The following is a 27,918-nucleotide window of genomic DNA, read 5'->3' as shown; positions in this document are numbered from 1 at the left end:
GCTAATTTACTTTTTTTACCATCCATGCTGTTTACTTTTTGCACTTAACACAGGTTGGACAATTAAAACAGATGAGTCATTTTCACTTCTTACTGCCAGTTTTCACTTTCTGGCTCTGGTACAGTATGAGGATGCTGTGATTGGGTTTGTGATGCTGGTGGGAAGGCACCTGTGTTAACTGAATTGCTTTAAGAGTAGAACTATTTTAAAAACTTTTTAAAGTAAAAATATAAATTTTATGTCTAACCTAAACTAAGTTCCCCTCTAGGGTGTATCTTCTTTAGGCCCCTCCTTCCCCCAAAGGATTTGTCCTTAACTTGTATTAGCTAACATGGGGTAAAATTCTAGTGACTTCAAGACAGTTCGTAGTTTTTAACAGGAGTGAGCAGGTTGGGGTCAACCTGGTGTCCCCCATATCTTTACCCTAACCTGCTAACTCATATTAAAACTACAAACTGTCTTGTCTTCACATGTATTTTACTTACATGAGTTAAGGACAAACCCTTTTTATAGTGACAACAAAACCCTAATATGGAGAAGAGATGAGGTGTGCCAGTGCATTATCTGGCTACATTTGGCCACTACACGGAAAATGTGAATGTAAGTGTGTGTGACATCTTGCCTTGTAATCCAATTTTATTTAGTTGAGGTGACCTTGTATAGTATAGTAGAGTCCTTATATAGTGTAGTGTCAGCTCTGGGTAAAAAAAAGTCTGTGTAGGCTGCTTTCAGAAAGCTGAAGAAAAAGGCATTTGGGGTTTTAGTATAATTTCTTATGGTTAAAATACTAGATTTGTCAAGCTACCGTGTGCGGAAGAAGAAATACTATGTTGAAAGAGGATGTTTCTTAGCTTTCGCTTCAAATTACATATTGTATTGTACATACTGCTTAAAAGATAATGTCCTTGCAGTTTTAGGGCTTGTCTACAACGAGGCCACTGCAGCACTTCAATGAAGATGCTACCCATGCTGATGGGAGGGGTTCTCCCGTTGGCGTAGGTAATCCACCTCATTGAGAGGTGGTACCTAGGTTGACAGCAGTATTCTGTTGTCCATCTAGCATTGTCTACACCGGGGGTTAGGTTGGTTTAACTGTGTGACTTAGGGGGTGTGGCTTTTTCACATCCCTGAGTGACTTAGTTATACCTACCTAATTTCCCAGTGTAGACCTGGCCTTTAGCTCTGTGTTTTTACTGTGTCGATTTTGGGCTTCTTCTCTACCAGCACAAGTAAGCACTTGGGCTTTCTAGAATATTTTGGGGCTTGTAAGTTACCTGCAGGGGCCAGTCCACACTAAAGTACACTTAGGGCTTGTCTACACTGTGAAGTTGTCGACAAAACTTTTGTCTTTCCTGAGTATTTAACTTTTGTCTTTTTTGGGGGAGGGACTTTTTAAAGTACCCATGAAAGACAAAAGTTTTGCCGACACAAGTGGCAGTGTGAATGTGGCTTTGTCGGCAGAAGTGCTCTCCTGCCGACCAAAGCTAATGCCACTCGTGGGACTGGAAGTATTTTGTCGGCAAAAGTTCCGAGAAAGTACCAACAGAACCTTTACACATGTTGACTTTTAGTGACAAGGCTATGTAAACACAGCCTTGTCGCTGAAAGCTGCGTGGTGTAGACAAGCCCTTACACTGAAATAGTCCTTAGCTGTGTCTACAGTGCCACTTTCAGTGCTAAACCTTTAGTCGTTCAGGGGTGTGAAAAAACACACCCTGAGCGACAAAAGTTTTAGCGCTGAAAAGTGCCAATATAGACAGCACTTTATCGCTGGGAGATAAAGCTACCACCGCTTGTTCGGGTGGTTTTTTTATTGCCGGGAAAGCTCTCCCCATGCGATAAAGCGTGACTATGCTGCCCATGTCACAGCGCTGCTGCGGCTGCACTGTAACATGGGCAGTGTAGACACACCCTTTGTTTAAAGAGCTTAGCTACATGTTTGTACTGCTCCTAGCACAATGTGGTCCTGATAAAGGCTTCTGGGCACTTCTGTAATAATAATTGAGTCATGGAACTTGATTCTGACACAGTTGGATTTCACAGTGAAGACGGGGTTTCATCTGTCTCAGGCTTGAACCATGCTCCATAACTGGGCTAAGGGGTCAGTTGATACAGGAGGCCCTGGCTTAGTTGCTTTGTAGCATGGCTAGGCCTTTAGAAATCAGCCTCTGACAGAAGCAGGTCTCTGGCTGATTTCAGAACTTGGCAATCAGCGATTCCTTGAGAATTATTTCTTCATATGTTTTGTTTTCTTCATCTTTGAAGTGGATTTTCTAATTTCTAAGGTGCCCCTTGAGACACCGGTGAGGGAACCAGCTGCTAAATTCAGATGTTTCTCTAAGGCAAGGTAGTTCTTGGGAAAGACTAGCTCATTTTGCTGTATTATCTGTAGAATGCAGGTTGCTGTGCTATTCTTGCTAATGAAAACAGCATCTTTAATGGGTTGCCTTTGGTGGTTTAGCACTTCAGTACTGCATGAATTTCTTGGGAGGAAAATCTTTGACTTAATTACTCTGATCTTGCCCTTGGAAAGGGATGGATGCTAATTGATTAGGTGACAGCCCTTTGTTTTGGTCTGACTCGGTGTTTGACAAGTAGATTGGGGTAAGACTATGTTTTGGACACATGCTTCAGTGAACTCGTGTCCCAATAATTCATATTTCATTTATTGCAGAAAGCAATTACATTCTAAATTAAGTTCAGTCTCATGTAGTTTAAACCATATGGTAAGCTGTGCCTTTGCCTTGTTACCACAGTAGTTTTTTGGCATAAAAGCCTCTTTTTTTCACCTCTTTGAATAATCCTTAAAAATAAGAAATACTGTTAAACATGTTTTTTTAAACCCACCCCTATTTGAAACGTTGAAAAAAATGCTTGTGAATTACAGCAGATAAGGCATTCTGCCAATATCCAACTGAATACAAGCTGTAAAACCAATCCCTTAATGATGAAGTGTCAAATACTAGATGTTAAAGTTTCATTAGGCATTTTTTTTTTTAAATAAACCATTTAGGCTCTGAATAGATTCCTCTGTTCTTGTAGATATTTAAATTATGGAATACCCCCCTTTGCTTGTAATTTTGTCCAGATAATATTTATCAGCTTTCTGTGCAGTTAGCCTAGTAGAAAAACAATGCTTGTATGGTTTCAGCGCTGCATGGCTCATTTGAAAAAACAAACCACAGTCTGTGCATTTCTTAGTTGCTTAGGACTCCATGTTGTGGTAACTTATTGATGCTCTTCTTGTGACACTTTAAAAATGTGAGGTCTGGAGCACTTGTGCCCTCAAATTTTTGATGTTTTTTTGCTGACCCAATGTCAACTTGATTTTAATTCAAGATGTTTTTATGAATGTGTTCCATGTGGCTAGTATTTGGATAGGCACACTGTATGACTCTTGGAATCTCATGGCTTTCTCCCAAAGGAGGAGCCTATAGTCCCAGTGACTTGGCAATTGTTTTGGTTGGATAATTATAATTTATTACCTTAAATTCATGGAAGGTGCTCAGATAATATGGTGATAGGCAGCAGTATAAAAACCCATAGATAGACTCCCCTTGCAATGGTGTGGTTATCCTCCTTTCCAGTCCTAAATGGTTGGTAGCATTGCTGTAAACAGCTGCAGCATGACACACCAAAGGCGGCTACATTTAATTGACAGCTTTATTATTAATGTATAGGACAGTAGCACCTGGGTGCCCCAAGAAAGATACAGGCCCAGTGCTAGCCATTGTACAGACACACAGTGAGTGACAATCTTTGCTCTTTGAACAACACTTTTCATGCTCCTTGGTGAAGTGCTTCCTGTGTATGTACCTTGTCATCCACTTCTTTAAAAAGTTGTTGAGTGCTTTGGGGATTTTGGGGAGAAAAGGCAGAATATAAAAATCAGTCCTCACTGTGTCTCTTGTCTCATGGAAAATGAGCTGCTGAAAACCTCCATTGGTTGGAGCTATGTTCTCAAAATCCAAAAAGCCTTGTAGAGAAACTAGTCTCATTTCCAGAATTGTCTGTTGTTTTGAGAATTATAGTTGCAAGATTAGAACAAATCATTTGCTTTCAAAGCACCTGGGGACAGAGGAGCCGCTGAAGAGAGTGAGGATTTATTACTGCTTTGCACAGATGGAAGGATACCTGATTTCCTGATTTTTTTGTGCCTGATGTAATTGGAGCGAACATATGGTGCTTGCAAAAAAAATCATGGAGGCTGAGACAAATCCAGGGCATAATACTCCATATCAGGGCTGGTTGGAAAATTTTGTTCTTTCGAAAATTTCAAGATTTTGGCAAGAAATAAAAACTGCATATTTTGATTCTGTAATGTCATCATGTTGCCTTGTCAGAGTTATAGTTTGGATTCCTCATGCTCCCCTATAGATCTCTCACGATGCATTACCTTCCCTTTTTGGTGAGAGGAAGGGGTGCATCATGGGAGTCTTGGCTGTGGGGCAACATGAAGATGTAGCCCAGATAGGGAGCCTGGCCCATAGAGGAGAATGGGGGAATGAGTCATCTGAACTATGACTCCCAGGAGGCATCACGGTAGCATTTCAGAATAAAATATTTTGGTGTTTAGGCAGTTCAGTTTTTGACCCCCCCCAAAAAATCAAAATTTTCCATTGAAGGCACACACGTTTTGCAGAAAACTTTTTTGTCAAAATATCTTAGAATGTTTCCAATGGGTCAGCCCTACGCCATGCACTTAGCTTTTCAAATGTCCTCCTACTTCTTGTAATGTAGTAGGTAGACACCCTGTTTTACAGATGAGGAAACTGCAGCTTAGAGGTGGCATGATTTGCCTACTCCACTGATGGAGCCTGTGTCACAGTTGGGATTAAAACACAGGTATTTTGGGGCTCTGGTCCAGTCTTCATCCCGTGCTGGTAATACTACTTGAGATGCTTGGATTAAAAGGGATCTTGCTAATATTGACTAAACTTCACCACAACCAGATGAAATAAAGGGTGTGTGTGTATATTTGTGTAATATTTCACTTCACAGTTCCTCGCCACTAACTCCATACAATGCAGCCATTTCCAGAGTGAGTGTGAGATGATGGAACAGCATGCAACAACAATGTAGAATGTTCAGAGGAGGAAGCAAACACTGTAGTAAATTGAGATTGCAGTGGATTGTACCTCCAGAATTTAAGCAATTAATATTTTGGGTCCCCCAGTCCAGATTTCCCGATGGGGATATCCTGGGTTGGAAACAGCCAGCCCAGTGCTCATCTAAATGGAGAGCAAACTGCTTTTAGTTGCTGCACTGGATGGAATCAGTTGTTTGTTAGGACAGTGGGATATTGTGTTGGAATTGATTGACCAACAACAACAAAAAGGCAGATGCCTGAAAGAATTGTAGGGTCAAAAGCAAATTGAAAGAGTATTTACAAAAGGATTATGCAGCTTGCCCAGACCCTGGAGGGAGGCCCAGGGCACTACAGTCAAAAGGCTCTTAATTTACATACAAGTGTGTTTAAGAGGGTTTGCACTCTGTCCTCTTGGGAGAGGCAGGAAACTGTCCTTCTCTCCCCAACTCCCTGTAATACTGCTTAGTTGAGCAGGTGCCTTATGGAAATGTGGAGGGGGGAGGGGAAAGAAGGGTTTCCAGTCTTCCACTGAGGCAGCCCCTTGGCCAGTACTGGAATGATCACATGGAAACCTCACTTTGCTCCTCAGGCTTTCTCTTGAGTATTGGTTTTTTTTTTTTTTTTTTTTTTTTTTTTTTTTTTAAGGGGAGGAAGGCGACGGGTCCAGATTATTTTGGCCTTCATTTAGACTGGAGGTGAGTGAGTGGAGGAGCCACCATGGGCACAGTTACAAACACCCGGGGGATAAATCTTTTGAAAGGAATGCATCCTGAGGCCAGCATCCCATAGGGAATTCTGGATAACTCTGGAGGAATAACTTTAAAAATCCTTAAATAAGCCCTAGACTATAGAGACTAGGGAAGAGAGAGTTCCTAGTATAAAGCTGGAAATGGTTGAGATAAAGCAAAAAAAAAAAAAAAAAAAAGGTGAAGGAAATGGCAAAGCTGGGGTTACGGAGTTACTGCATTTAGGCCTTGTCTCAACACAAGTTGCATCGCTTAACTGTACTGGTCTAGTTATACTGGTACAACTCCCCCACTGTGAGTGCGGATCTAGTCTCTAGATGTGCTGCCCAAAATCATTTTTGAGCTAAGTCTCCCTCCTTGCATGTCTTGGAGAGAGTCTGTATTGCAGCAGACCATTGTACCAAGGGAAAATGAGAGGTAGAGTGCTCCCAGCCCAGATTTCCTGTGTGACCTTGGGCAACATTGCATAGTCTCTCTGTGCCTTAGTTTCCCATCTGTAAAATGGGGATTATAGCACTGCCTTACCTCACGGCGGTTTGAGGATGATAAATGCTTTAAAGATTTTGAGGCTCTCAGCTACTACTGTGATGGATGCCAGATAAGTATCTATGGGCATGTCTGCACTACAGCCCTAAGTCGACCTATACTAGGTTGAGTTACAGCCACTGCAGTGGCTGATGTCCACACCACCCTCCTTCTGTCGGTGGTGCGCGTCCTCACCAGGAGTGCTTCCACTGACTGAAGGGAGGTGGGGGCTGCTGAGAGCCAGGATGCTCCCCACTCTGGGAGTGGGGTGTGTGTGTGTGTGTGTGTGTGTGTGTGTGAGAGTGAAATAGCTGCCCAGGCTTCTTGCCTCCCTGTGCGGGGAGTCTCCAGGTAACAGCCTGGCTGGGAGTGGGGACAAGACAGCCAACAGCCGATTCTACATAGACATTGCGTCACCCTAGCTACACCAACATAAATGCTACGCCTCTCACATGGAGGTGGAGTTATGGCTGTGTATTAGGGCACTGACATTGGCAGGACAAGGCTGTAGTGTGTACACTGACATAATGAGGTTGACGTAAGCTACCTTATGTCGACCTAACTGTGTAGTGTAGACTAGGTCTAAAATAAAATGAATGAGCTGCTCCCTCGTATAATTCAATGAGACCCTCAAACAGATGCACTAGTATACTGGGATTTTATAAAACTCTCCTTTTGAACATCTTGTCAGTTTGGTTACTCAATCACAAATTATGAAACCAAAACGATCATTGAGTTTCCGGAAGCCACCTCCATAGCCTGTTTGCTGAGGAGAGGAAGAATTGTTCAGAAATCCAAATGCCCCCTCAATCGATTCTCCCAAGGAGCTGAACATAATGTTGCCAGGTCCCATCTGTTTCCAGAAAGGTTTTTGTTTCCCCAGTCAGCTGAGATTTGTTCTGATTGCCTGTGTTTTGAATCTATTTCCCTAAGTTAAGTATCCTCACACCTTCTTGTCAACTGTCTAAATGGGCCATCTTGATTATCACTACAAAAGTTTTTTTTTCTCCTGCTGATAATAGCTCATCTTAATTAATTAACCTCTTACAGTTTGAATAGCAACTTCCACCTTCTCTGTAAGTGTGTGTGTGTGTGTGTATATATATATATATATCTTCTTACTATATGTTCCATTCTATGCATCCGATGAAGTGGGCTGTAGCCCACGAAAGCTTCTGCTCTAATAAATTTGTTAGTCTCTAAGATGCCACAAGTACTCCTGTTCTTTTTGTGTTTTGAAAGTACCTGTTTGGCTGGTCTGCTTGCGTTTTAAGCCTGGTCTCATTTACCACCTTGGGCTAGTAGGTTGAAACTTCCCACGTTATTGAGTGCTTAGTCAGTTCCTTCCTTTCTTCACCATTTTCATCTGCAGCTGTACAGAGTTAAACTTTTGGTGTATGACTTTTGGGGGAGGGGCATCCGGGTTAGTAATCTTGTAGCTACTTGAGCTGGGCTAAATTGCTGTGTGGATGGGAATGTGGACAAGTGGTTACTCACCAAACCTCCCAGTGCTGCTTGTTTACTTGTTTCAAATATGCTTATCCTATTTAGCCACTTCCCAGGATGTTGAGAGATTTAATTAACCAACATTTGTAAAGTGCTTTGTGATCCTCTCCTTGGGTTTATCTTCGCTGCAATTACTGGGCTCTTTTCCAGGGGTTGCCCCAAGCCCCCTGCCATCCACATTCATTCCTCTTGCTTCAGTTTAGACAAGCACCCCAGTGGAGCTTTCAGCCTGGACTACTCCTGGCTGTGGTTATAATCCAGGCTAGAGCCCAGGTTCCGCTTTCACTTGGGCTGGTAACCTGCTAATTCACATAGTCATCCCATGCCTTCCCAGAGTTCCTCGTGTCTGCCCAGAGGGACAGACAGATTCTCTGTTGATTCACTGGGAAAGAATCAGAGCAGCTCAGGTTGCTGCAGCATAGAGAACTATGGGATATGCCCCCAGAAGTCCTGGCAACACACAAGGAAATGAAGCACCAGTAGCACAGGGTAGCTCGGGTATGGTGCTGCAGCGTGATTGCTTGCACCCATCCTAGTTCGTCTGTGACCCGTTGCCTCTAACCTGGACAAAGTGCAGTGAACACCGACGCCCTAAGGAGGGCAGGCGTAAGAGTTGACACAAAAATCAGTTTGAAAAGTAACCTAGAAGGAGGGCTGGGTGAAGGAATTATATTTGTGTCCTTTATTTGTTGCTTCATGGTTTACAAAAATAGCCTGAAAGGTCTAATTTCCATTTGCTTTTGATATTGAAATCTCTGGCCTAAAAGACTCCATGGCTGGCTATAGAACTCATCATATTGTGAGGCTGTAATCCTGGGGAAGCATCAACCCTACTACCGTTGAGAAGAAAATGTTTCTTTAATTTTTAGAACTCGTGTTTGTGTTGGGGTTTTTTGAGAGTGATTCATTAAAACACTTGGTAGAAAAGATACATGAATTCTATTCCTCTTGCTTCAAGTGTAAACTGTAGCAGCTGAGTACCTCACCATCTTTACTGTATTTATCCTCATAGCCTCCCCAGTAAGGTAGAGCAGTGCACTGTTGTCCCCGTTATATAGAAATAGAATAGGAAGGCACACAGACTATAATATATATGACTTGCTGACAGTCACCCATGGAGACCTCCAAGTGCTAGGCTAGTGCCTAACCACAGGACCATCCTTCTTCTCTTTACCCCTTAAAGACTGAAAGAGCACCCCAAATGCATGAGACAGCCCCTTCCGCCCACTGAGTCTTTAAATGAAAACATCAGACTTGATACTTCCAGAAGGATGGCCTTGCGGAAAGCATTGGGCTAGACCCTGCACAGGCCATCGACACATCATCCTGGTCCATGAGTGGGGCTCCTAAGCACTACTGCCATACAGATATTAATAATTAATAGCATTTGAGATCTGGGTTTAATTCCTTGCTGTGCCACGGACTCCTGGTGTGATCTTCAGAAAGTCGCATCACTCTGCACCTCTGTTTCCCCATCTGTCAAATGGAGGAAAAATAATCCTTCCTTTTGTTTAGATGGTAAGCTCTTGGGGGCAGGATCTGTCTCTTGCTATGTGTCTGGGCAGTGCTCAGCATGATGGGGTCATTCTTATTTGGGGGGGTCTGTGCAGTGCCTGGCATGATGGGGAGGACCCCCAGTCTTGGCTGGGGCCTCTTGGCACTACCACAATATAGATAACAATTTTACAGGCTTTTTTCTTTAAAGGGACAAAACCATCTAGACCTTCTTTATAAAGAGTGGCACAAATCAAATGTTTCTTGTGACGATTCAATTTAAAACCTATCTTTAAAATACTGAATGTACTTTACCTCCCTATTCCTGTTCCCAAGCTCCGGGGGGAGGGGGAGGGGGAGGGGAAGGGGAAGGAACAATTGATTCAGGATCCCATTGTAGGGGGATGACACATTGTCATAAAGGTGTCGGATGTTCAGCCCTTCTGAACACCTTTTAAAATTGCCATTCCCTGCTGAGAGGCAGAAATAGAATAGGAAGGCTAAGCCCTCTGCAGAAGTGTCCTCAGCATGTTTTTGTAAAGGAGATGAAGAGGCTAGGAGAACACAAAGTTCAGTCTCCGGTTACATGGTAGCTTTGAAGATCAGCCAATAAAACTAAGTCTATATGGCTCTGGGCATGCACAGTCTCCAAGAGGGTTTTCATTTGAAATGTGCTGTGCCCTCTTTGACTCACCAAGGGGCTGGTCAGATCTCATGGCTGAGACTGAGGCATGTTCCAAGGGTGTTGTCATATAGCTGGAACCTTGTAATTGGAGCAAGCAATTAATGAATCAGGATTCCTGGGTTCTATTCCCCGTCCTACCACTGGGCTCATGTATCTTTCATTCTATTTTGGGTACTTACATGGCCCCCATTACTGTGTATTTATCTTCACAACCTTTGTGTGAAGCATGACAGTGCTATTATCCCCATTGTACAAATGGGGAAGTGAGGCGCAGAGAAACTAAGTGACTTGCCTGCTGACAATCCCACAGGAAATCTGTGGTGCACATTGAATTGAAGCCGGGTCTCAAGTCCCTAACCACTGCGCCATCCTTCCATCAGCCATAGGAACAAGCCACTTAATCTGTTCATGAATCAATTTATGTTATAAATGGAGCTAATTCCTACTTCTTGGGGTGTGGGTGAGGTTTGCTTAATGACTAAAGGTGATTTGAGATCTTCTGGTGAAAGTCACTTTAGAACATAGTGTTATGAGACAGGACATAGCAGTCAAAGGGGTTGGCAAGTTTCTTTGAGTATTAATGGGCTGTAGGGTGTGTATAAAGGAGGCTACCATAGGAATGGAAAAGACCTATCTAGACTATCTTGTACTAGCATGTGTAAGGGAGCTGTATTGGCCCAGCCCAAGACTCTGTGGTGGGGGTGGGAGGGGATAGTTTACTGCTTTCCAACAAATCAAGCAGACTCCGTGGAGCACCATGATTCAGTGTTGCTTTTGAGCCTAGTGCCTCATCGTAGAGAAGTGTAGCATCCTGTATAGAATGCTAGTGTCACGGCTTTCAGGGAGGGTGAATTTGGAGCCACTTGCAAATGTTTGGCTTTTAACAGCAGCTTGTGGAATTAAACCAAGAGGTCAAATGAGCAGGATATTAGTTTGCAACCAGCTGTTTTGGCAGATCTCCGGGGAACACTGTCTAGAACCAGACGAGATAATCTCTGTTCAGATTACTGCCTTTGGCTCAGTAAAGGGGCGTGGCTGGGGAGAGAAAGCAAACTCTGCACACACACATCCTTTCCGGGTAATGCCTGCCCCAGATAAGAATGTGCAAGGGCAAGTATATGGGAGCCACTCACTCAGTCATTGTGGATGGGTTGGAGGAGCCTGTAATGAAACCATTGCCACTTCTCTTGAAATTCCCTGTGTCTGAAAACAAAGACCAGAACTGCTTTTGAAGTCTTAAAATGACTGTTCCAGGTTGGGGATTGATATTGTAAAAGCTTCTTTCTGTGATGTCTCCCAGATAAACTGTCTTCCTCAAAATCCTTTGAAGGTTAGAACTAAAGGCAGAAGTGGGGAAAGCACTTTAGGCAGAACTCTCAGCTGAGAGGGAGAATGAAATGGGAAGAAATTATGCTGATGGCAGTTGCTGAAGATAAGACCTAAGATCATGTGAACTAAAGGGGTGATGGGGGAAGCTGGTGTTAACCAAGGGGACTCAAAGAAATACAGAATTAGAGATTAAGTTGTTTGGGGCTGGAACTGTGGTGTACAACACTGGGAACGCTGCCAACACTTACCAAATAACCATTCCAACTGTGACCTTGTTTGGTTTTCAACTGTCAGAATTTGTTGGCTGACATTTTGCCAAAGTGACTAGTGATTTTGGGTGTCCAATTTAAGATGCTTTAGAGTGGCCTGATTTTCAGAGAAGTGCTGAGCGTCCACCCTTTTTATTGCTCTTCACTTCTAGAAAGCTAGGTCATTAGCTGCTCAAGGATACCATGGAATACTTTCTTGCACCACTTAAGTTGCAGTGCTTCCTCAACCCATCTTTGAGTCCCACTCCTGTGATCAGAGTCCCCCCTTTCCTCCTGTTCTGCCCCAGCCCTGATCACAGCGCCTCCTTGATAATTTTTGTGGCGGTAGTAGTATCTTCAGTTCATGGAAGGATGCCAGCCCTCTTCTGGTGGGGAGAGAGCACCATCATGGGGTGTGTTTTTCCCCTGTGTGTTTAATTTTCACAGCTTCTAGGTTTCTCACGGTGCAGCTGCTTTTGCTCTGTGCTGCCCAGCTGCAGGAAGTTCCTTTTTTTTTTTTTTTAAAGAGTAAACCTGCCTCTCCTCCATGTCATGGTGGGGAGGAAGGGGCGGTGCCTCAGCATAGGGAAGTAGCTTTCAGTTCTCGTATGGAGTTGGGACAAACCAGAGTTACCAGCCATGAGAATCGGGAGGTAGCTTGTCTAACAGCTCCTGATGACTGCCTCGATATGGAAGAAGATTAATGGGCTAGTGAGTATGTGGGACTCTATGTGGGACTCTATGTGGGATGTGGGACATCTCAGGGTTGTAGTGCTTTTTTGGATCTAGCTGGGTGTTTGCAGACTGCAGCTGTTGCACCTATTCTAGCTCCTCCTGAGAAGTGATAGGAGCAGCAAGGTGTGTTGCCTTTTTGTCTCTGAAATAAGCTGGGATTTCTCAGTAACAAGACTGTAACTAACACCCTAGCTTTTGTGTAGGCTGGGTGTGTCAGAATTATTCTTAGAACCCCTGATGAGACACTGAGTTTCTTTAAACCAGTTATTTCTTTCCTGGCGTAAGCATTTTTCAGTTGTCTTTGTTCATTCCAGCTCCATCTCCCTGCCACCCCCCTTTGCTCTGGGATCTGATTGACCAGAATGACATTAAAGACTCTAATTAGCCCAGTGCAAACAGCACACCCTCAATCTCTCCTTTTGTTCTTAGGATCCAAGAAATCTGCAAATCACGATATAATAAAAGGAGCTGCCAGGGGAAAAGCTTCAGGGGTATTGGAATTAGGGTGCCAAATGGGAGTCTTTGAGCAAGGAGCATGTGCAGTCTCAACAGTAATGGTGCTTTTTATATCTCCAGCTGTTTTTATTGATGATATATATGCCATAGACTGACCAGCAGAACTGAGTGTGGCCCTATGTTATTTCGGTGGTGTTGAATAATCCACACACTTAGTCTTTTCCCACTTGCAATAGTGCAAAACTTGGGAGATGGCTTAATGCTCTGAATGTTATGTTTGAGTCAAAAGGTAGGATCCTAGGAAGGCTGGTTTGGCCTTCCATATCGCCTTGAACGCTCATTCTGTAGGATGACACCAACTCGTCTCATTGAGTGGACATAAACTTCCTGGTGGTGTTCATACTTGTAGCAGTTTGACAAGGTGCTGTGGGCCTGCTGTTTTTTGTGGTCGGTTACCAGGCTGCTGCTCTAATAACAATCCTTGACATTTGCCCTTGTGCCTTCAACTCAGGCTTTTAGAACTCCCCAGTCTAACCCCAAATCTCTTGACCTGTATTATGAAGATGACAATAAACAGCTTCAGTTGCTAAGCCAAAAATAATTCTCGCTGGGGCAAGTAGGATTTTGCAAGGCTGCATGAATTGAGCCTCAAACACTCCTGTGTTCTAGGGGATATCCCCTGTACGTAGAGAGGAAAAGCGAGACATGTGAAGTTACTCTACTCTCGCTCTGGCAGTCAATCTGTGTCCGAGTGGGGATTAGGAATTGAATTTGTGGCCCCAAACTCAATCTGTTAGGCCAGGGGTGGGCAAACTTTTTGGCCCGAGGGCCACATCTGGGTGGGGAAATTGCATGCAGGGCCATGAAGGTAGGGCTGGGGCAGGGGTTGGGGTGCGGAGCGTACGAGGGGGCTCACGGCAGGGGGTTGGAGTTCAGGAGGGGGTGTAGAGTGCAGGAGGGGGCTCAGGGCAGGGAGTTGGGGTGCAGGGTGTGGCAGGGGGCTCAGGGCAGGGGTTGGGGTGTGGGCTCCAGCCTGGTGCCGCTTACCTAGAGCAGCTTGGGGTGGCAGTGGTGCTCAGAGGGGCTAAGACAGGCTCCCTGGCCCCGCACTGTGCCGCTCCGCTCCCGGAATCAGCCAGCACCATGTCCCTGCGGACCCTGGGGGAAGGGGGTCTAGGGCTCTGCGTGCTGCCCTCCGCTGCGGGTAGCTCCCCCAAAGCTGTGGGGGGGGCGGCGGTGCTGGAGGCAAGGGCAGTACATGGCACCCTCTGCCCCCCTTTCCCCAGAGGCCACAGGGACGTGGTGCTGGCCGCTTCCAGCAGCAGTGCGGGGCCCGTGGCGCCACAGGGCTGGCAATCCTGTGGGCCAGATCCAAAGCCCTGACAGGCCAGATCCAGCCCGCAGGCCGTAGTTTGCTCACGCCTGTGTTAGGCCATGTTGCTTCTGAAAGGAGACTCAGTAAATATGTTCCAGAGAGGGGTGTGTGCGTGCGCGTCTTCTCTCCTGTATTCTGGGACCAGCACGGCTACAACACCACAGCTTTTTTATGTTTGTTCCTTATGTTTATTTTGGTAGAGACTAGAGGCCCCAACTGAGGTCAGGGCCCCCATTATGGTGTGCACATTAGTAGTAATAGTTCTATGATATTCCCTAGAAGCTTCAACAGAGGTTAGGGGCCCCAATTATTGTGTACCACAGTACTGCCCTGAGGGCCTTGATTGCAGATACCCATTAAGGTGTCTGCATTCATAGTAGTTGGGGCCTTTAGATGCTACCATAATATTAATAAAGTGCACATCATAATATGGGACCCTGATCTCAGTTGGGGCTTGCAGGTGCTACCGTAGTGCTAAGATTGAGCCCTATTTTACCAGGTGCCGTCGAGACACGTAAGGAGAGACAGTCACTGTTCTGGAGAGCTTGCAGTCTAAATATCAAGCTCTAACTGCTCAGGGGCCCTTTTGGCGTATTATCAGCCTCCATGCTCCATAGTGATTGGAAGCAGTTCCTGGCATTCGGTACGCATGCTGACCTGGGTTTGCAGAGGTGCTGAGCACCAGCAGGTCCCTCTGCCTTCCATGGGAGTTGAGGGAGCTCAGGCTTTGTCACTTTAGCCAGCACAAATATCTGCTTTGTTTCCTTTGACGCTTGGCCAGTGCTGCTTTTTTCACTCAAGTTATCGCTGAAGAATGTTTTGCTTCCCAGTAACCTTGCTTTGTTAGCACAAGGAGCTGTGAAAACTTAGCAATAACTCCAAGGTCACTTGGTCTTAAGCAGCATCTGGCATACTAGTAAGTGCTGGTGATAGGTATCTGCTTTATGCTTTGGAAAGATCTCTTAGTAGGGGGCCCTCTTGGTATTTCCTTGCTAAAGCTTCCAATGGCTTGTATGGTGGGATTTGACTTTCCTTTGTCTCCCCTCCTCCCCCCACTCTTCTCCTCCCCCCCCCCCAAGGTTTTTAATCCTTTTGCCTGTAAACAAGTTGAGTACAATGTGCCTGCGTGGGTTCATGTGAGCGCTGTTATCTCCCAGCCATGCGGTTGGTGTTGGAGTTTGAGATACAACAATCAGCTGGTGAGTTAAGCTATCTTAGTAGGAGTGTTGCAGAGTGTAGCTGAAGTGATGAGGCTGGAAGATCCATTGACGGCTTTTGTGGGGGAGAAGTAGGGGGTAAGGGGTTATATGTGGAAAATGTACCAAGAGAAAGTGTGGAGGGGATCATGGACACTTCAGTATGGTTGGAGCTGTCTTCGTTCAACTCTGTGCTCTCCTTTCTCCTCCTGGGCTCCACATTCTTTCTAGCACTGCTTATGCTGCAGCACTGGTTTTCTGTGAGCAGGTGCGTGCCTCAGCTAACAGGTGACTGGTATATGGGAAAACACCGGACGCTTCCCCAAATGGTTGGTTATTAGGGCAGCAGGAGACGCAGGTGCAGTTGTTCTGGTTGCGTGATTAGGAGTGCTACACTGCGCTACAAGGTGGAATGCCTTTTTTCCAAGCCATTGAGCGTGGGGAACATGAACTGAGATTTCAGGTTGTTTTTTAAAAAGTCCAAATTCCCTTCCTGCCACTTCATAGTTATCTGTGTGCTGTGATCCTACCAGTCTGTCTTCTGGCCCTCTGCTTGACTTCACATTAAGGACAAGTGTAATGCTTAAGAAACTGTTCTAGGTGTCTGGTCTGCAGTGCACCAAAGACACTCATGCAAAATCCCTTCCAGGGAAACAGCAAGGAGCTGCAATCTAAGGAGAGCAATGCTGGCTCTGCATTTTTACTTCAGTTATCACTTCATTGGTTTTTTAAATGGATTTGTTCTTGCATCAAATAGAGGTTGTGCAGCTTAATGGTTGAAGCTGGGAGTCAGGATGCCTGGGTTCTATCCCCAACTCTGAAGGGAGGGAACAAGGTCTAGAGCTTAGAAGAAGGTGGGACTGGGAGTCAGGATGCCTGGGTTCTAGCCTCAGCTCTGGGACTCTTGTGCTGAGGTGACAGCAGAGTCCAACCCCAGCTCTTCCATTGCATTGCTGAGTAAGGCTGAATGAGTCGCTTCACGTCTCTGCCTTAGCTTACCCATTGGCAATATGGTTACTAGGCTCTGGGCTTTCCAGAGTGCCGAGAAGCTTAATTAAAGTTTGTAAAAGACTACACACTCCTTGCTCTTAATATGTGTGGAACAGTAGCGTCTGCAGCAAAGCAGTTTCGGATGGTTACACAGAGTTCACACCTCATAAGGCCACAAAACTTCCTTCCTCCAGGAGAGCAGGTGCTATATACATAAGCAGCAGTGGGAAGTTTTATTTCCAGGGGCCACCACGTTGGGTATGTTACAAGCTGCTGTCAAGAAGAGAAATGCTATTGGCACAAACTGAGCCTACACATCAAGAGTAGGATATACTTGCCTCTCTCTAGCCTGTGGAGGAATGGGTAATCTTGAACCAAGGGTATGTCTGATTCTTACTTGCTGCCCACCCAGCCTACTGGGGACTCCATGTTCAGGTGGACTTATGTGAGAAGTGACACTGACATTTCTCTCTTGCTGCCATGCCTCTGCCGCGTCTGTTTGTGAATATCCAAGAGTGAGAGCTGCAGGCTTGGCAGGCTGCCTGTTCCCATATTGCTGGCACACAGTCTGAAGCCAACTAAGTGGTGCATATGCAGTTGTCCTTCATTCCCCGGCCTCCTCACCAGTTAGTTGTTGACTACAACTGGTATCTCCCCAGATTAACAAAGGAATTGGGCTAGCCCTAGAGTACCAATGTACACAGTTCTAATTATCACCGTGGCTCTAACTAATCAGCATGTGCCTATGCCCAAATACTTCCGGCCTTTACATGGTTGCCAGATAGCATCTCTTATTAACGAGGGGCAGAGACCTATGTCCATAAAGCACCATGTATACTGAACAGCACCCCATAAGTAATACTCAACACATCTGTAGTGCCCTTGAACAAGCAATTTACAGTGCTCCCTATGCTCCAGCATAGCAACTTCACTGACCTCCCTCACAGTTCTATAGGCACAGAGAGAAGTCCCAAGGTATTGCAGTGAATTGGTGGCAGAGCTGAGGGTAGAACCCAGGTGTCCAGACTTCCATTACTGTGGTGTGCTGACCACTAAATCATACTCTTCCAGTTAATACCACATGGTAGCTAGCTATTAGTAACCATGTTTATTATAGTGCCTAGGGACCAACCAGAGTCCGTTATGCTGGGCACTCCACGGTGTAGCTCTGCATTTTCTTTAGCATTTAACCATGTGTTTAGGTGAATGAGTGCAGAGCTGGCTCAGTACAGTGAATAGGGAAGACGTATGGGACTCCCTTTCTTCTTTATACCTCAGTTTCCCTGTCTGTAAACTGAGGGCCATTATACATACTTTCCTTTGTAAAGCGCTTGGAGTTCTCTGGATGAAATAAGAGCTGAATTTTACAAGTAAGGGGCTTAGGTAGTTCCAAGGATGGTGTTTTTTACATAGCCTATGATAGGGCGTGGATAAAATATTTCCAGGCTGGTCATATAAAAATTGTATGGTTCTAGTAGTCGCATCTTAAGTCTTGTCTTGTCAATTCATTCCAGACAATATTGAGTGAGAGTTTGCATTATAGCATTTCCATGATAGACAGTCTTCTTCAAAGCCTTCATTTCCCTTTTGAACCAAAGGGGAGGGAAGGTTAAATAAGTGTAAAGGTTGGGAAGAGGGTGTTGCATAAATGGGGATTTTTCGCTTTGCCCACACTGTGGAAGACAAACACAGCCAAAGCTCCTGCAAGAGAGGAGCTGAGCATGTAGGGTGAGTCAACAAAGATTCCAGACTGTTGTCTCCACTTAATCTGTCCCTCCTGCAGGTAAACTGTACTCTGACGAGCATTCTGTACCCTGCAGCTGGATCATGGGCAGGTGCCTGTCTCACGTTGCTAATTCTAGAGCAGGAACCATGGACTATCTAGAGACTGTATGCCAAAGCAGTGTTGTTCAACCTTTTTATGCACAAGATCACTTTCTGAATTTAAGATCAACCCAAGATCTACCCCACCCCTTCCCTGAGGCCCTGCCCCGCTCACTCTATTCCCCCTCCGTCCGTCGCTCGCTCTCCTCCACCCAAACTCACTTTCACTGGGCTGGAGGAGGGGGTTGGGGTGTGGGAGGGGGTGCAGGCTCTTGGCTGGGGCCGAGGGGTTCGGAGAGTGAGGGGGGGGCTCTGGGCTGAGCCTGGGGCAGGGGGTTGGGGTGCAGAAGTGGGGGGGGGTGCAAGTTCTGGAAGGGAGTTTGGGTGCAGGGGTCATATGGTCACACTGCACTTAATCTCATAGAATCCACTGGACATTTCATGAATTTTACTTATTAGTGTCATTTGTGGTGTTTAGATCCAAAACCCTTCAGGGATTGTTACAAATCAGTGTAACATTATCAACTGTGGGATGTGCATTGGCTGAGCCCGGGGCAGGAGGTTGTGGTGCAGGAGTGAGGGATGTGGGCTCTGGAAGGGGGGCTGGTGCAGGGAATTGAGCTGCAGGAGGAGGTGAGGGGTCTGGGAGGGAGTTTGGGTGTAGCAGGGGGCTTCAGGCTGGGGCAGGGGGTTGGGGTGTAGGAGGGGGTGTGAGGCGTAGGCTCCAGCCAGGAGGCGCTTACCACAGGCAGCTTCCGGCCAGCGGCGCAGTTGGGCTCAAGCAGGCTGCCTGCCATGGCCCCACACTGCTACAGAAGCGGCTGGCTGCTAGCACGTCTCAGCAGCCCCTGGCGGGGCGGGGGGCAGTGGGTCTCCGTGTGCTGCCCACGCCCACAAACACCACCCCTGCAGCTCCCATTGTCCGGGAATCACCTCCCCTTCACCCCCAGGGGCTGCAGAGACGTGCCAGCAGCCAACTGCTTCCGGGAGCGATGTGGGGCCATGGCAGGCAGGCAGCCTGGCTGCGCCGCCGGACTTTTAGTGGCCTGGAGATCGCGATCGACTGGCAGAGGCTCCAGGATTGACCAGTCAATTGCGATTGACGGGTTGGTGACCACTGTGCCAGAAAATCTAGGAATCCATGTTTAGATGCTAAGGCTAGAAGGGACCAGGAGATTATCTAGTCTGATCTCCTATATCAGTGCTACTCAAAGTGGTGGTCCGCAGACCAGTGCCGGTCTGCGAGCCATCGGCTACCAGTCTGCGCGCACATTGGAAAAAAAAAAAAAATTGCCGGTCCCCCCCATCAGATAGCTTGAGAAGCACTCTCCTATATAACACAGGCCTGATATCATCCAGTTACTCCTGCAGAGAGCCCAGTAACATGGAGAATTGACAAGATTTGTGTAAGATGGTGCATGTCAGACAAGTATCACAGCAGTCATGATATAGAGTTGGGAGACAGTTTGGTCCAGAGGCAAGATCACTGGACTAGGAGATGGAGACCTGTCTTTTATTCCAAGTTCTACCATTGAATTGCCATGTGACCATGGACAAGTCATTTTGCTTCTCTGTGCCTCTGTTTCCCTTCCCCGCCCTTTGACTGCATTGTCTATTTGGATTGTAAGCACTTCAGGGCAGGGATTGTGTCTCACTGTTTCTGTGCAGTGCCTGGGGCAGTACTCATATAGGATTCTAAAGTAATTCTGGGTGACATACACTACTACAGATGAGACACGCTCCTTTGGGGATTATACAAATAGGAGTCCTTGGGCGAGGTTTGAAATAAGGTGTGGAGGGTTTAAACAAACAAGGGTCTTTTGGATTTAGAACCTGGTATGGCTGTAAAATTCTGGACTTGCTCACATTGAGAGAACAACTGTTAGCTACAGCAATGTTCTCTAATGGCTAGAGATGTCCAGTGTGCGTCCGTATTGCTGCCTAGCCAAATAATAGCAACTGTGGAATAGCTTCCCTCCCCCACCCCCCTCAATGCTGAAGCTTTTCACACCAGAAACTGACAAACCCAACACACTCCCAGCTAGAGTTGAACTCACTTTGGCCTGAGCCAGATTAATGGCTAAATCCTTGTTTAGCCACCTCAGTGTTGACATGTTTACTAGCTTTGCTCCCCTCTGCAAATGTCACTCGTCTATATTCAGAGTCCCTACTGTGAAAAATCAGTGGATTGGTTACAGTTCTCAGTTCTGGTTGAAATAAGTTTAGCTTATACTTAGTATGGCCATTGTTGCTCCACAGGGAAGTTATGCTGTCACTGTTAGGTATCTGTCCTAGACCAGCAGGTGGATTAGGGCTGTACTAAATCACATATCACAAAACATTCCCATTGGGTTTCTAAGTGGATTCTATTATTCCTATGCATATCTCATTGGCTCTAAAATCTCACTAACAGTCTGCTTCAATGGCAGCTTTTTCTCTGCTCTTTACCACAGTGGAAGAGTTCTGCCTGGATTCCCCATAGTATCCTAAGGTTCCTTAAAACCTCTTGAACCTGTGTGAAATTTCCCACTGAAGGAATGTGGGCTAGTGGTTAAATAGGGAGGACTGAGAGTCAAGGCTCCTGTGCTCCATTCCTGCCCTAGGAAGGAAGTGGACTCTACTGGTTAGATTCCTCGAGTTTAAGGCCAGAAGGGTTCATTACATCATGTAGTCTGATCTCCTGTGTACCACAGGTCAGAGAATTTCACCCAGTTACTCCTGTATGGAGCCCAGTAACTTCTGTCTGACCAGAGCATGTTCCAGAGAGGCATCTAGTCTGGATTAAAGACATCAAGAGATGGAGAATGCATCAGTTCCCTTGGGAGTTTGTTCCAATGAATGACTCTCATGGCTGAATTCTTCTGCCTTGTTTCTAATTTGAATTTGTCTGGCTTTAACTTCCAGTCAGTTAGAGTAAGAGGGTTGGGCTGGGAGTCAGGACTTCTGGGTTCTATTTCCAATTCTGTAAGAGGAGTGTGGGATAGTGGATTAGAACCAGGGGTGGGGGAAGGAAGACTGAGAATCAGATCTCCTGGATTTTATTCCCAGCTGTGCTGTTGCCTCACTATGTGATGTCAGGCAAGTCTGTTCTATATTCTCTCTCACTCTCTCTCTCTCTGACCCAGTTGAAACATTTGTAAAATGGGCATAACATTCCTCAGGGACATTGAGGCTGAATAATATTAATCAAGAGCTCCTTGTAACAATGGTACAGTGTGGAAGGTGCTGTTGTGGTGCAGCACTAGTCGTGAGGCTTAAGCATTGATTGTCTGTAAATCTGTTTTACCAGAAAAGAGTGTCAGTAGTTTAAACTCTTCAGCTGGAAAGTCTGTGAGAGGAACTGCCTGAGCACCCGTCTTCAGAGATACGTAAGTGCCAAAATTGCCCTTTATTTTGATATTTCTCATGTGTATGGTGTGTGATCTCAAAGTGTGAGATATATTAAGCAACAATAAAACCACAGGGCTGGACCATGGAGAACTTAACTCCAGTTCTGAACTGGTCTGGGCACAACAACCTGAAACAGTGTATATGATAGTGAATGGTTGGTTGCACAGTTACCAGCCCTCACGGGTGATATTTTGGAGGTACTGGAAAAATCCGTTTGAACCTGTTGTTGCAGTGAACACACAAACAGGACAGCAGGAGATGTCCAGAGGCTGCAAATGCAAATAGAAAGCAGCAATAGTATCACTGCACCAGGCACCAAATAGATCTCCAAGCTCAGGTTTACTCATACTTCCCTAGGGAGAGCTCAGCATTGGACACAAACTGGAATATTTGGATTTAAAGAACTGCGAGTCTGAGTTCTCAGTTCTGAAGGGGGGAATCCATTTTCTAGTCCTTTTGTCAGACCGTGGACCACTTTGCAAACATTGACAAATGAGGTCCCATAGCTCGCCTCCAGGGCGCTATTGCCATTGTATCGCAGGGCAAAGGGATGCTGAGAGTTAGTGGTGGTGTCAGTAATAGAATCCAGGAGCTCATTCCTAGTTCTTCACTCTAACCACCAGGCAGCACTCCCTCCCATTACCATAATGAGTTAGGCTCCAGTGTTACAACTCTGTAAAATCTAAGGCCATATCTGTAATAGAAGCACTTGACCCTTAGAGCTTTTTCTGGTGTAGCTTATTCCATCCCTCCTGTGTGAAACAAGCTAGACCAGTAAAAGCACAATTTTGCCAATATAGCAATGCCTACACTAGGGTCTTCTGTTGGCACAGCTATGTCAGTCAGGGATCATGCCCCTGACCAACAGAGCTTGCTGGCAGAGTCTGTAGTGTAGACATGGCTCCAGCTATGATTCCACTTGTCTATGGTTACAGGAAAATTTTTGAAGATTTCCCATATTAACTGTTCACTTCACCTCTGTCCCCTCCCCCAAAACTGCAAATCATTGCAGTTATCTCCTGACTGTTACTCTTAAGTGCTCCCCAGTTATTGCCTGTAAAATGGTAACTGATCTTCCTGGGCCCACACACTGATCTGGTGCCCTTGTTTTGGCTTTAAAAGGTGTAGAGGTTAGGGTCCTGTGTATCGGTGGGACTATTCCTCTGGTCATGCCTTCAGATTAGAGGCAGTTGTTCCTGAGTTCATCAACCTCAGATTTGCATATCTGGGTACTTGTGATAGACATGGTGGGTGAGGTAATATCTTTTGTTGGAACAACTTCTGCTGGTGAGAGAGACAAGCCTTTGAGCTACACAGACCTGAAGAAGAACCGGCAGAAGTTGGTCCAATAAAACATATTGCCTCACCCACCTTGTCTCTCTAATATCCTGTGACCAACGCAGCTACAACACCACTGCAAACAATTTAGGGCAGGATATTCCCAATTAAGGTGCCTTCTACATATTCTCTTCCCCGCAACCTCAGGTTTTTCAAGCTGTGGGTTTAGGGCTGCGAGCCCTGAGATGGGTTTAATTAACCTTGTATTCGTACAGATTCTTTTTTAGGTAAAAGGTGGGGTTTTTTAAATGGAATGCTCAAGTACGGAGGATTTATTTTATAGGCCCATATATAACTCTTTTACCATTTCCAGGCCACTGGAATCATCCCTGAACCTTGTTAATCCCTTGCTGATGGAATGAGAGGAAGAAATAAAATTATATAAAAAAATGTGGCACAAAGGCTTTAGAAGAGTGCATCTGTTTTGAGGCAGCGCCAGCTGTCAGCAAGCAAACCTGACTAGACTCAGGCCCCTCAGAATGCCAGCAGGCAGGGCCCAGTGTGTTCCCTCACTTCTCTCTCTGTTTCTCCCCCACCCCCTCACCCCTTGTTGGTCTCTCTCACCTAGATAGAGACTAAGAGTGAAGCAAAATATACTTGGATTACAAACAGTCTGTGGGCACAGCAGAGAATTGTGGCTTAACTTTAAGGGAGAATAAGCCTGGAATAGGAGGGGGAGAAAAGAACAAGAGAGGTGGAAGGTAGCTTTACTGGAGGAAGCTTGAAGCCTTCCCATAGTAAGAGAGCAAGAGACATACGTGCTGCAGCAGAACATACTCCAAATGCTGTGAGGAATGCTGTATAAAATTAATTTTTAGTTTTCTGTATTTAGCTATTTCTCAGATGAATAATGCACTTCAGTTTGGAAAAGGATGAGCTGTAGCTGGTGTTAACTTCACATTTTAGCTTTGTCTTTCCCCTCCTTCAGGCCTCCATTCTTGATGGAGGCTGCCCCCTGCTCAGCCCCATTGTAGATCTGTGGCCTGCTGTAGTATTTCAGTTCTGTGCCTTCCTCTCTGCCTCCCCTGAGGTTTTCTCACAAACCTGGCTCTAGGCCTTCCTTAGGTTTGTCTCTTTACCTTGGCAGACACTGATTTTAAGGTAGGCGAGGAAATGGTGTTAATGCAGCTGTGTTACTGTTCTGCTGCTTACCTGTCTGTGCACCTCAAGGAGCAGGGTGAAAACCCCCTTTGTGCAGGAAGTGCCTGGTCCATATAGATGCAGTAGCCAGCTATGGGGATAATGGGTTATTCTTGGACACGCCTGTCACAATAAATCAAATCTGACACAGCACATAGTAACAATGGGCAGTTTTGTTGCTTGACATGCTCACAACAAGAGGTTTCCCACCGTCTCTATGGCTCAGTGCTGCAGGCATTTTGCTGCAGCTGCCCATTCAAGGCAGTAGAAGCAAAGCTCACCCCAGTGTCTGTTTTAAATATCCCCCAACTCCATTTCTTTTTGCTTTCAGGGTTATTTTCTGGGTTTCCATGTGGCGTGGGGAATGAGCATGTCTAATGGTTAGAGGAAGGCTCTGGAAGTTAGGAACAGAACCCAAGTATCCTATGTGAATTCCCCTTTCTTTCTCGTTGTTTCCCTGTTTGTAAAATGGGCAGGATACCTCTGTTCCTCAGAGGGACGTCGTAAGGCACTGTGTGATCCTTTATGGAGAAGGCCAAAGTGTTAGTTATGTTGTCATTGCAAAGTTTCATGTGACAGCTCTTCAGAATGAAATGGAGTCACCTACGAAAATGTCTCAACTTGGGAGTAGGGTAATGACCAGGGTCTACACTGTAACAGACACAGCCTACAGCTAACCCAGCCTAGTAATGCTAAACATCTGTAGTGCCTTTTACCTGAGGATTCCCCATATTGTGTGGTGGGGTGATCATCTCCCTCCACCTTACAGATTGAGCACCAGAGACACAAAGGGGAAGGGGGGTGCCTTGCTCGAGATCACACAGGGAGTCTTTAGACCCAGAAGTCCTATCCGTAGTCCCTGTGTTCTGATCACTAGCCACTCTCCCTGATAAGAGCTGAGCACTTGCATCCAGGGCACTGTTGCTAAGGTTGGTTCTTCCACAGTGCTGTTATCAGCAGTTCTAGGCTGCTAACCAGCCCACTGGCTAGCTGGGTGGAATGTGCTTGTCTGGAAGAAGTTATTTATCATTTCATTGACTTGAGGCATCTGATAAGCCCTTATGGTAAACACTGAATAAAAAAATAGAGATGTGCCCCTTGCAATAGTACTGTAAACAATGGCGAGAACGCTTGCTGCTATCCAAAAGTAGTTCTTGCATCAGAGTCTGAAATGTCACTGCAGCACAGTGCTAAGCTAGCAGCATAAACTCTCATGTGTAACCTCCTCTGGGCTTGACTGACTGCCCCCTGCTGCTTGGAGGGAGGGTATCTGTTCATCTCACTGAGATGTCAAGCTGTGTGTTCTGCAGAGCTATGGTGCCAGCTGTTAGAGTTTTAAAAGGAGAGAACTGGCGTCAGGAGTTTTCAAAGGCAAGTCTTGTGCTGCTTAGCTCTCATCCAACATTCCTCCTCTTCCACCTTGTGTAAACATGATCTAATCCTTGGCATGCCTACCATTATCCCCATTGTTCGGACGGTAATGCTAAGGCATGCGGCCTTCATGACTCACCCACGGGCCTGGGGAAACAGTTGGTGTTTGACCTGGGATAGGAATATAGGAATTCCTGTCTTCTAGGCCTGTGTTTAGGCCATGTCTCTCTTCAAGGGAACCCAAGAGTTTGGGTGCTTTTGGATAGTGTAGATTTCTTCTTTTCCTACCCTCAGAGCTGCTGTTGAACCAGGTGTACTTGGATTATAAACTCTTTGGCCCAGGAACTGTCTTCTTGATCTTTTTGTAGAGTGCCTAAGACAATAGGGCTCCTAGGTGCTCCTGTAATACCAGTAATGATAGTAGCATGGTGTTTGGAATGTCTCCACTAACTGCTTTTTGCCTTCCACAGCAAGTGTCAGTTCCTAGTCCTGGTGGTGCTACATGATTTTCCTCCAGTCTCCATCTGATCTCCTTTTATTTTCCCACAGTTTTCCTAGCTTCTGACACCTAACCACTCACTCTTCATCCTTGTTGCACTCACTTCTCCATGCCGTCTTCAATGGTGCACCTGGAACCTGCTTAGCCTTAACATGACAGGCATCATCCCCTTCAGATCTGTCCTGGGCGCTGCTGGGTCAGACTGGCCCTTTTCATAGCAATGGAGACAATATGAGAGATGCTTCCTGGCCTCTTCAGACCTGCTAGGATCATCTGGGCATGTCTCACCTAATCGATTCCCTGCCATTGCAGGGGGCTCAGATATTGGTGACCCCTTGAGGTCCCCTGTTCATGCCTTTGGCACATAACAGTTTAATCTCCTGAGAACTGAAACACTTTAGTCTAACCCGTTACTTGCCTGGGCGATGGGTGGAACCCCCCCCGCAACTTTGGGGAGGCCTAGCCCCCCAGCCCTGCCCCTTCCACCCAAGGCCTCCTTCTTCTGTGGCTGGAGCCCAGAGCCCCAGGCCGCCCCCACTTCTCCCCCAATAGCCAGAAGAGCCCCAGCCGCCCTGCGCCTCCTGTCCTGAGACCCCAAGTCACCCTGCAGGAAAAACTTTTGTCTGTTCCTGAAGAACCTGAGCTTTTTATATGAGCCATGCAGATTCCAGGACAGCTGAGGAGGCGGTATGTGTTACTCAGCTTCCTGGCCACATCAGTAATCTCCCTGGAGTCCAGGGGATTATTGATGAACCCAGGAATCTGAATAGCACATACCGCCACCTCAGCCGCCCGGGAACCATAATGGGGCATAATAATAAAAACTTCCCGCCAAATCGCCCGTGCAAACCGCCAAAATCAGCGTCTAGTGGCGATGGCTGCCTGGCCTATTATACCCACCGCTTATGGTTACTAGGGCTCAACATAGGAATAATTGGGTGAAATTCTTTGGCTTGTGGTAATCAGGAAGTCACATTATATGGTTTTAATGGTCTCTTCTGGATTTAAACTCTATGAAATACTTACCATCAACAGTCAGGTAAGCTCACGGGGAGATCTTTGAGAGGCTAAGTGAAGAGAAGCCTGCAGGATAACTGCCTTATGTGCCAGCTGCACAGTCGACACTCTGTACTTTGTACAATGTTGGAATGGAAGGATGGCCCAATGGCTAGGGGGTTGGGAGACCTGGATTCAGTTCCCTGCTCCGCTACCGACCCTTGGGCAGTCACTTAATCTCTGTGCCTCAGTTTCCCTACTGTAACACTGAATGGATTATTATATTGTAATAGTGCCTAGAATCTTAGCAAGCAGTAGTACTGGGGTTCTCAAATTGGGGGTCAGGACCCCTCAGGGGGTTGTGAGGTTATTACATGGGGGGTCGCGAGCTGTCAGCCTCCACCCCAAACCCCACTTTGCATCCAGCATTTATAATGGTGTTAAATATATTAAAAAGTGTTTTTAATTTATACGGCTGGGGGTCACACTCAGAGGTTTGCTCTTTGAAAGGGTCACCAGTATAAAAGTTTGAGAACCACTGAACTAGCACTTCCCTGTCTACCTGTGGTGTCAGGATGAATGCACTGACGATTGTCAGGTGCTACGGCAACGGAGGCCATACAAATACCATAATAGATGTTTGTTCCTTTCTTTCTTTGCGAGCTGGGGTTGGCATTTAATCTGAAACATGCATGGCACAAATTGGACCCATGCACTGCTTACACACTCCCACGCAACTATGAAAACTCTGCCCACTTGGTTTCACCAGTAACTGAATGGTGATCCCGGCTCCCAATTGGCTGAAAGTTATGTGCCTCCTGTTTTCATTAGTCTCCCCTACCCCATCCTGTTCATTTGTCTCATCCACTTAGTATCTTTTGTCTCCTAGACTTTAAGATCTTTGGGCAGGGCCTGTCAGTTTCTTTGTTTGTGCAGCACCTGGCACAATGGGACCCATCCTGATGGAAGTTTCTAGGTGCTACTGC

At 46.1% G+C, this 27,918-nt stretch overlaps 1 protein-coding gene across 24 annotated transcripts in view; it reads left to right on the top strand.

Moving 5' to 3' along the window:
• Positions 1–27,918, top strand: part of MARK2 (microtubule affinity regulating kinase 2) — a 105,670-nt gene that overhangs the window by 20,413 nt on the left and 57,339 nt on the right. For 2 of the 24 annotated variants that reach the window (XM_043550808.1, XM_043550798.1), the window contains exon 1: positions 12,208–12,333. The exons of 19 other annotated variants lie outside the window; for them this stretch is intronic. In XM_043550808.1, coding sequence (XP_043406743.1) covers positions 12,298–12,333 — 36 coding nt within the window. In that variant the 5' untranslated portion in view covers positions 12,208–12,297. Of the gene's footprint in view, positions 1–12,204; positions 12,334–21,487; positions 21,567–27,918 lie in introns of those variants that run through there. 3 more of the 24 variants (XM_037903829.2, XM_037903824.1, XM_043550795.1) reach the window with 3 other exon arrangements.

The sequence above is a fragment of the Chelonia mydas genome, chromosome 7 (genome assembly GCF_015237465.2).
Source record: "Chelonia mydas isolate rCheMyd1 chromosome 7, rCheMyd1.pri.v2, whole genome shotgun sequence".
NCBI classification, from domain to species: Eukaryota; Metazoa; Chordata; order Testudines; family Cheloniidae; genus Chelonia; species Chelonia mydas.
Note: the sequence above shows the minus strand (reverse complement) of the source record. Positions and strands in the feature narration are given on the sequence as shown.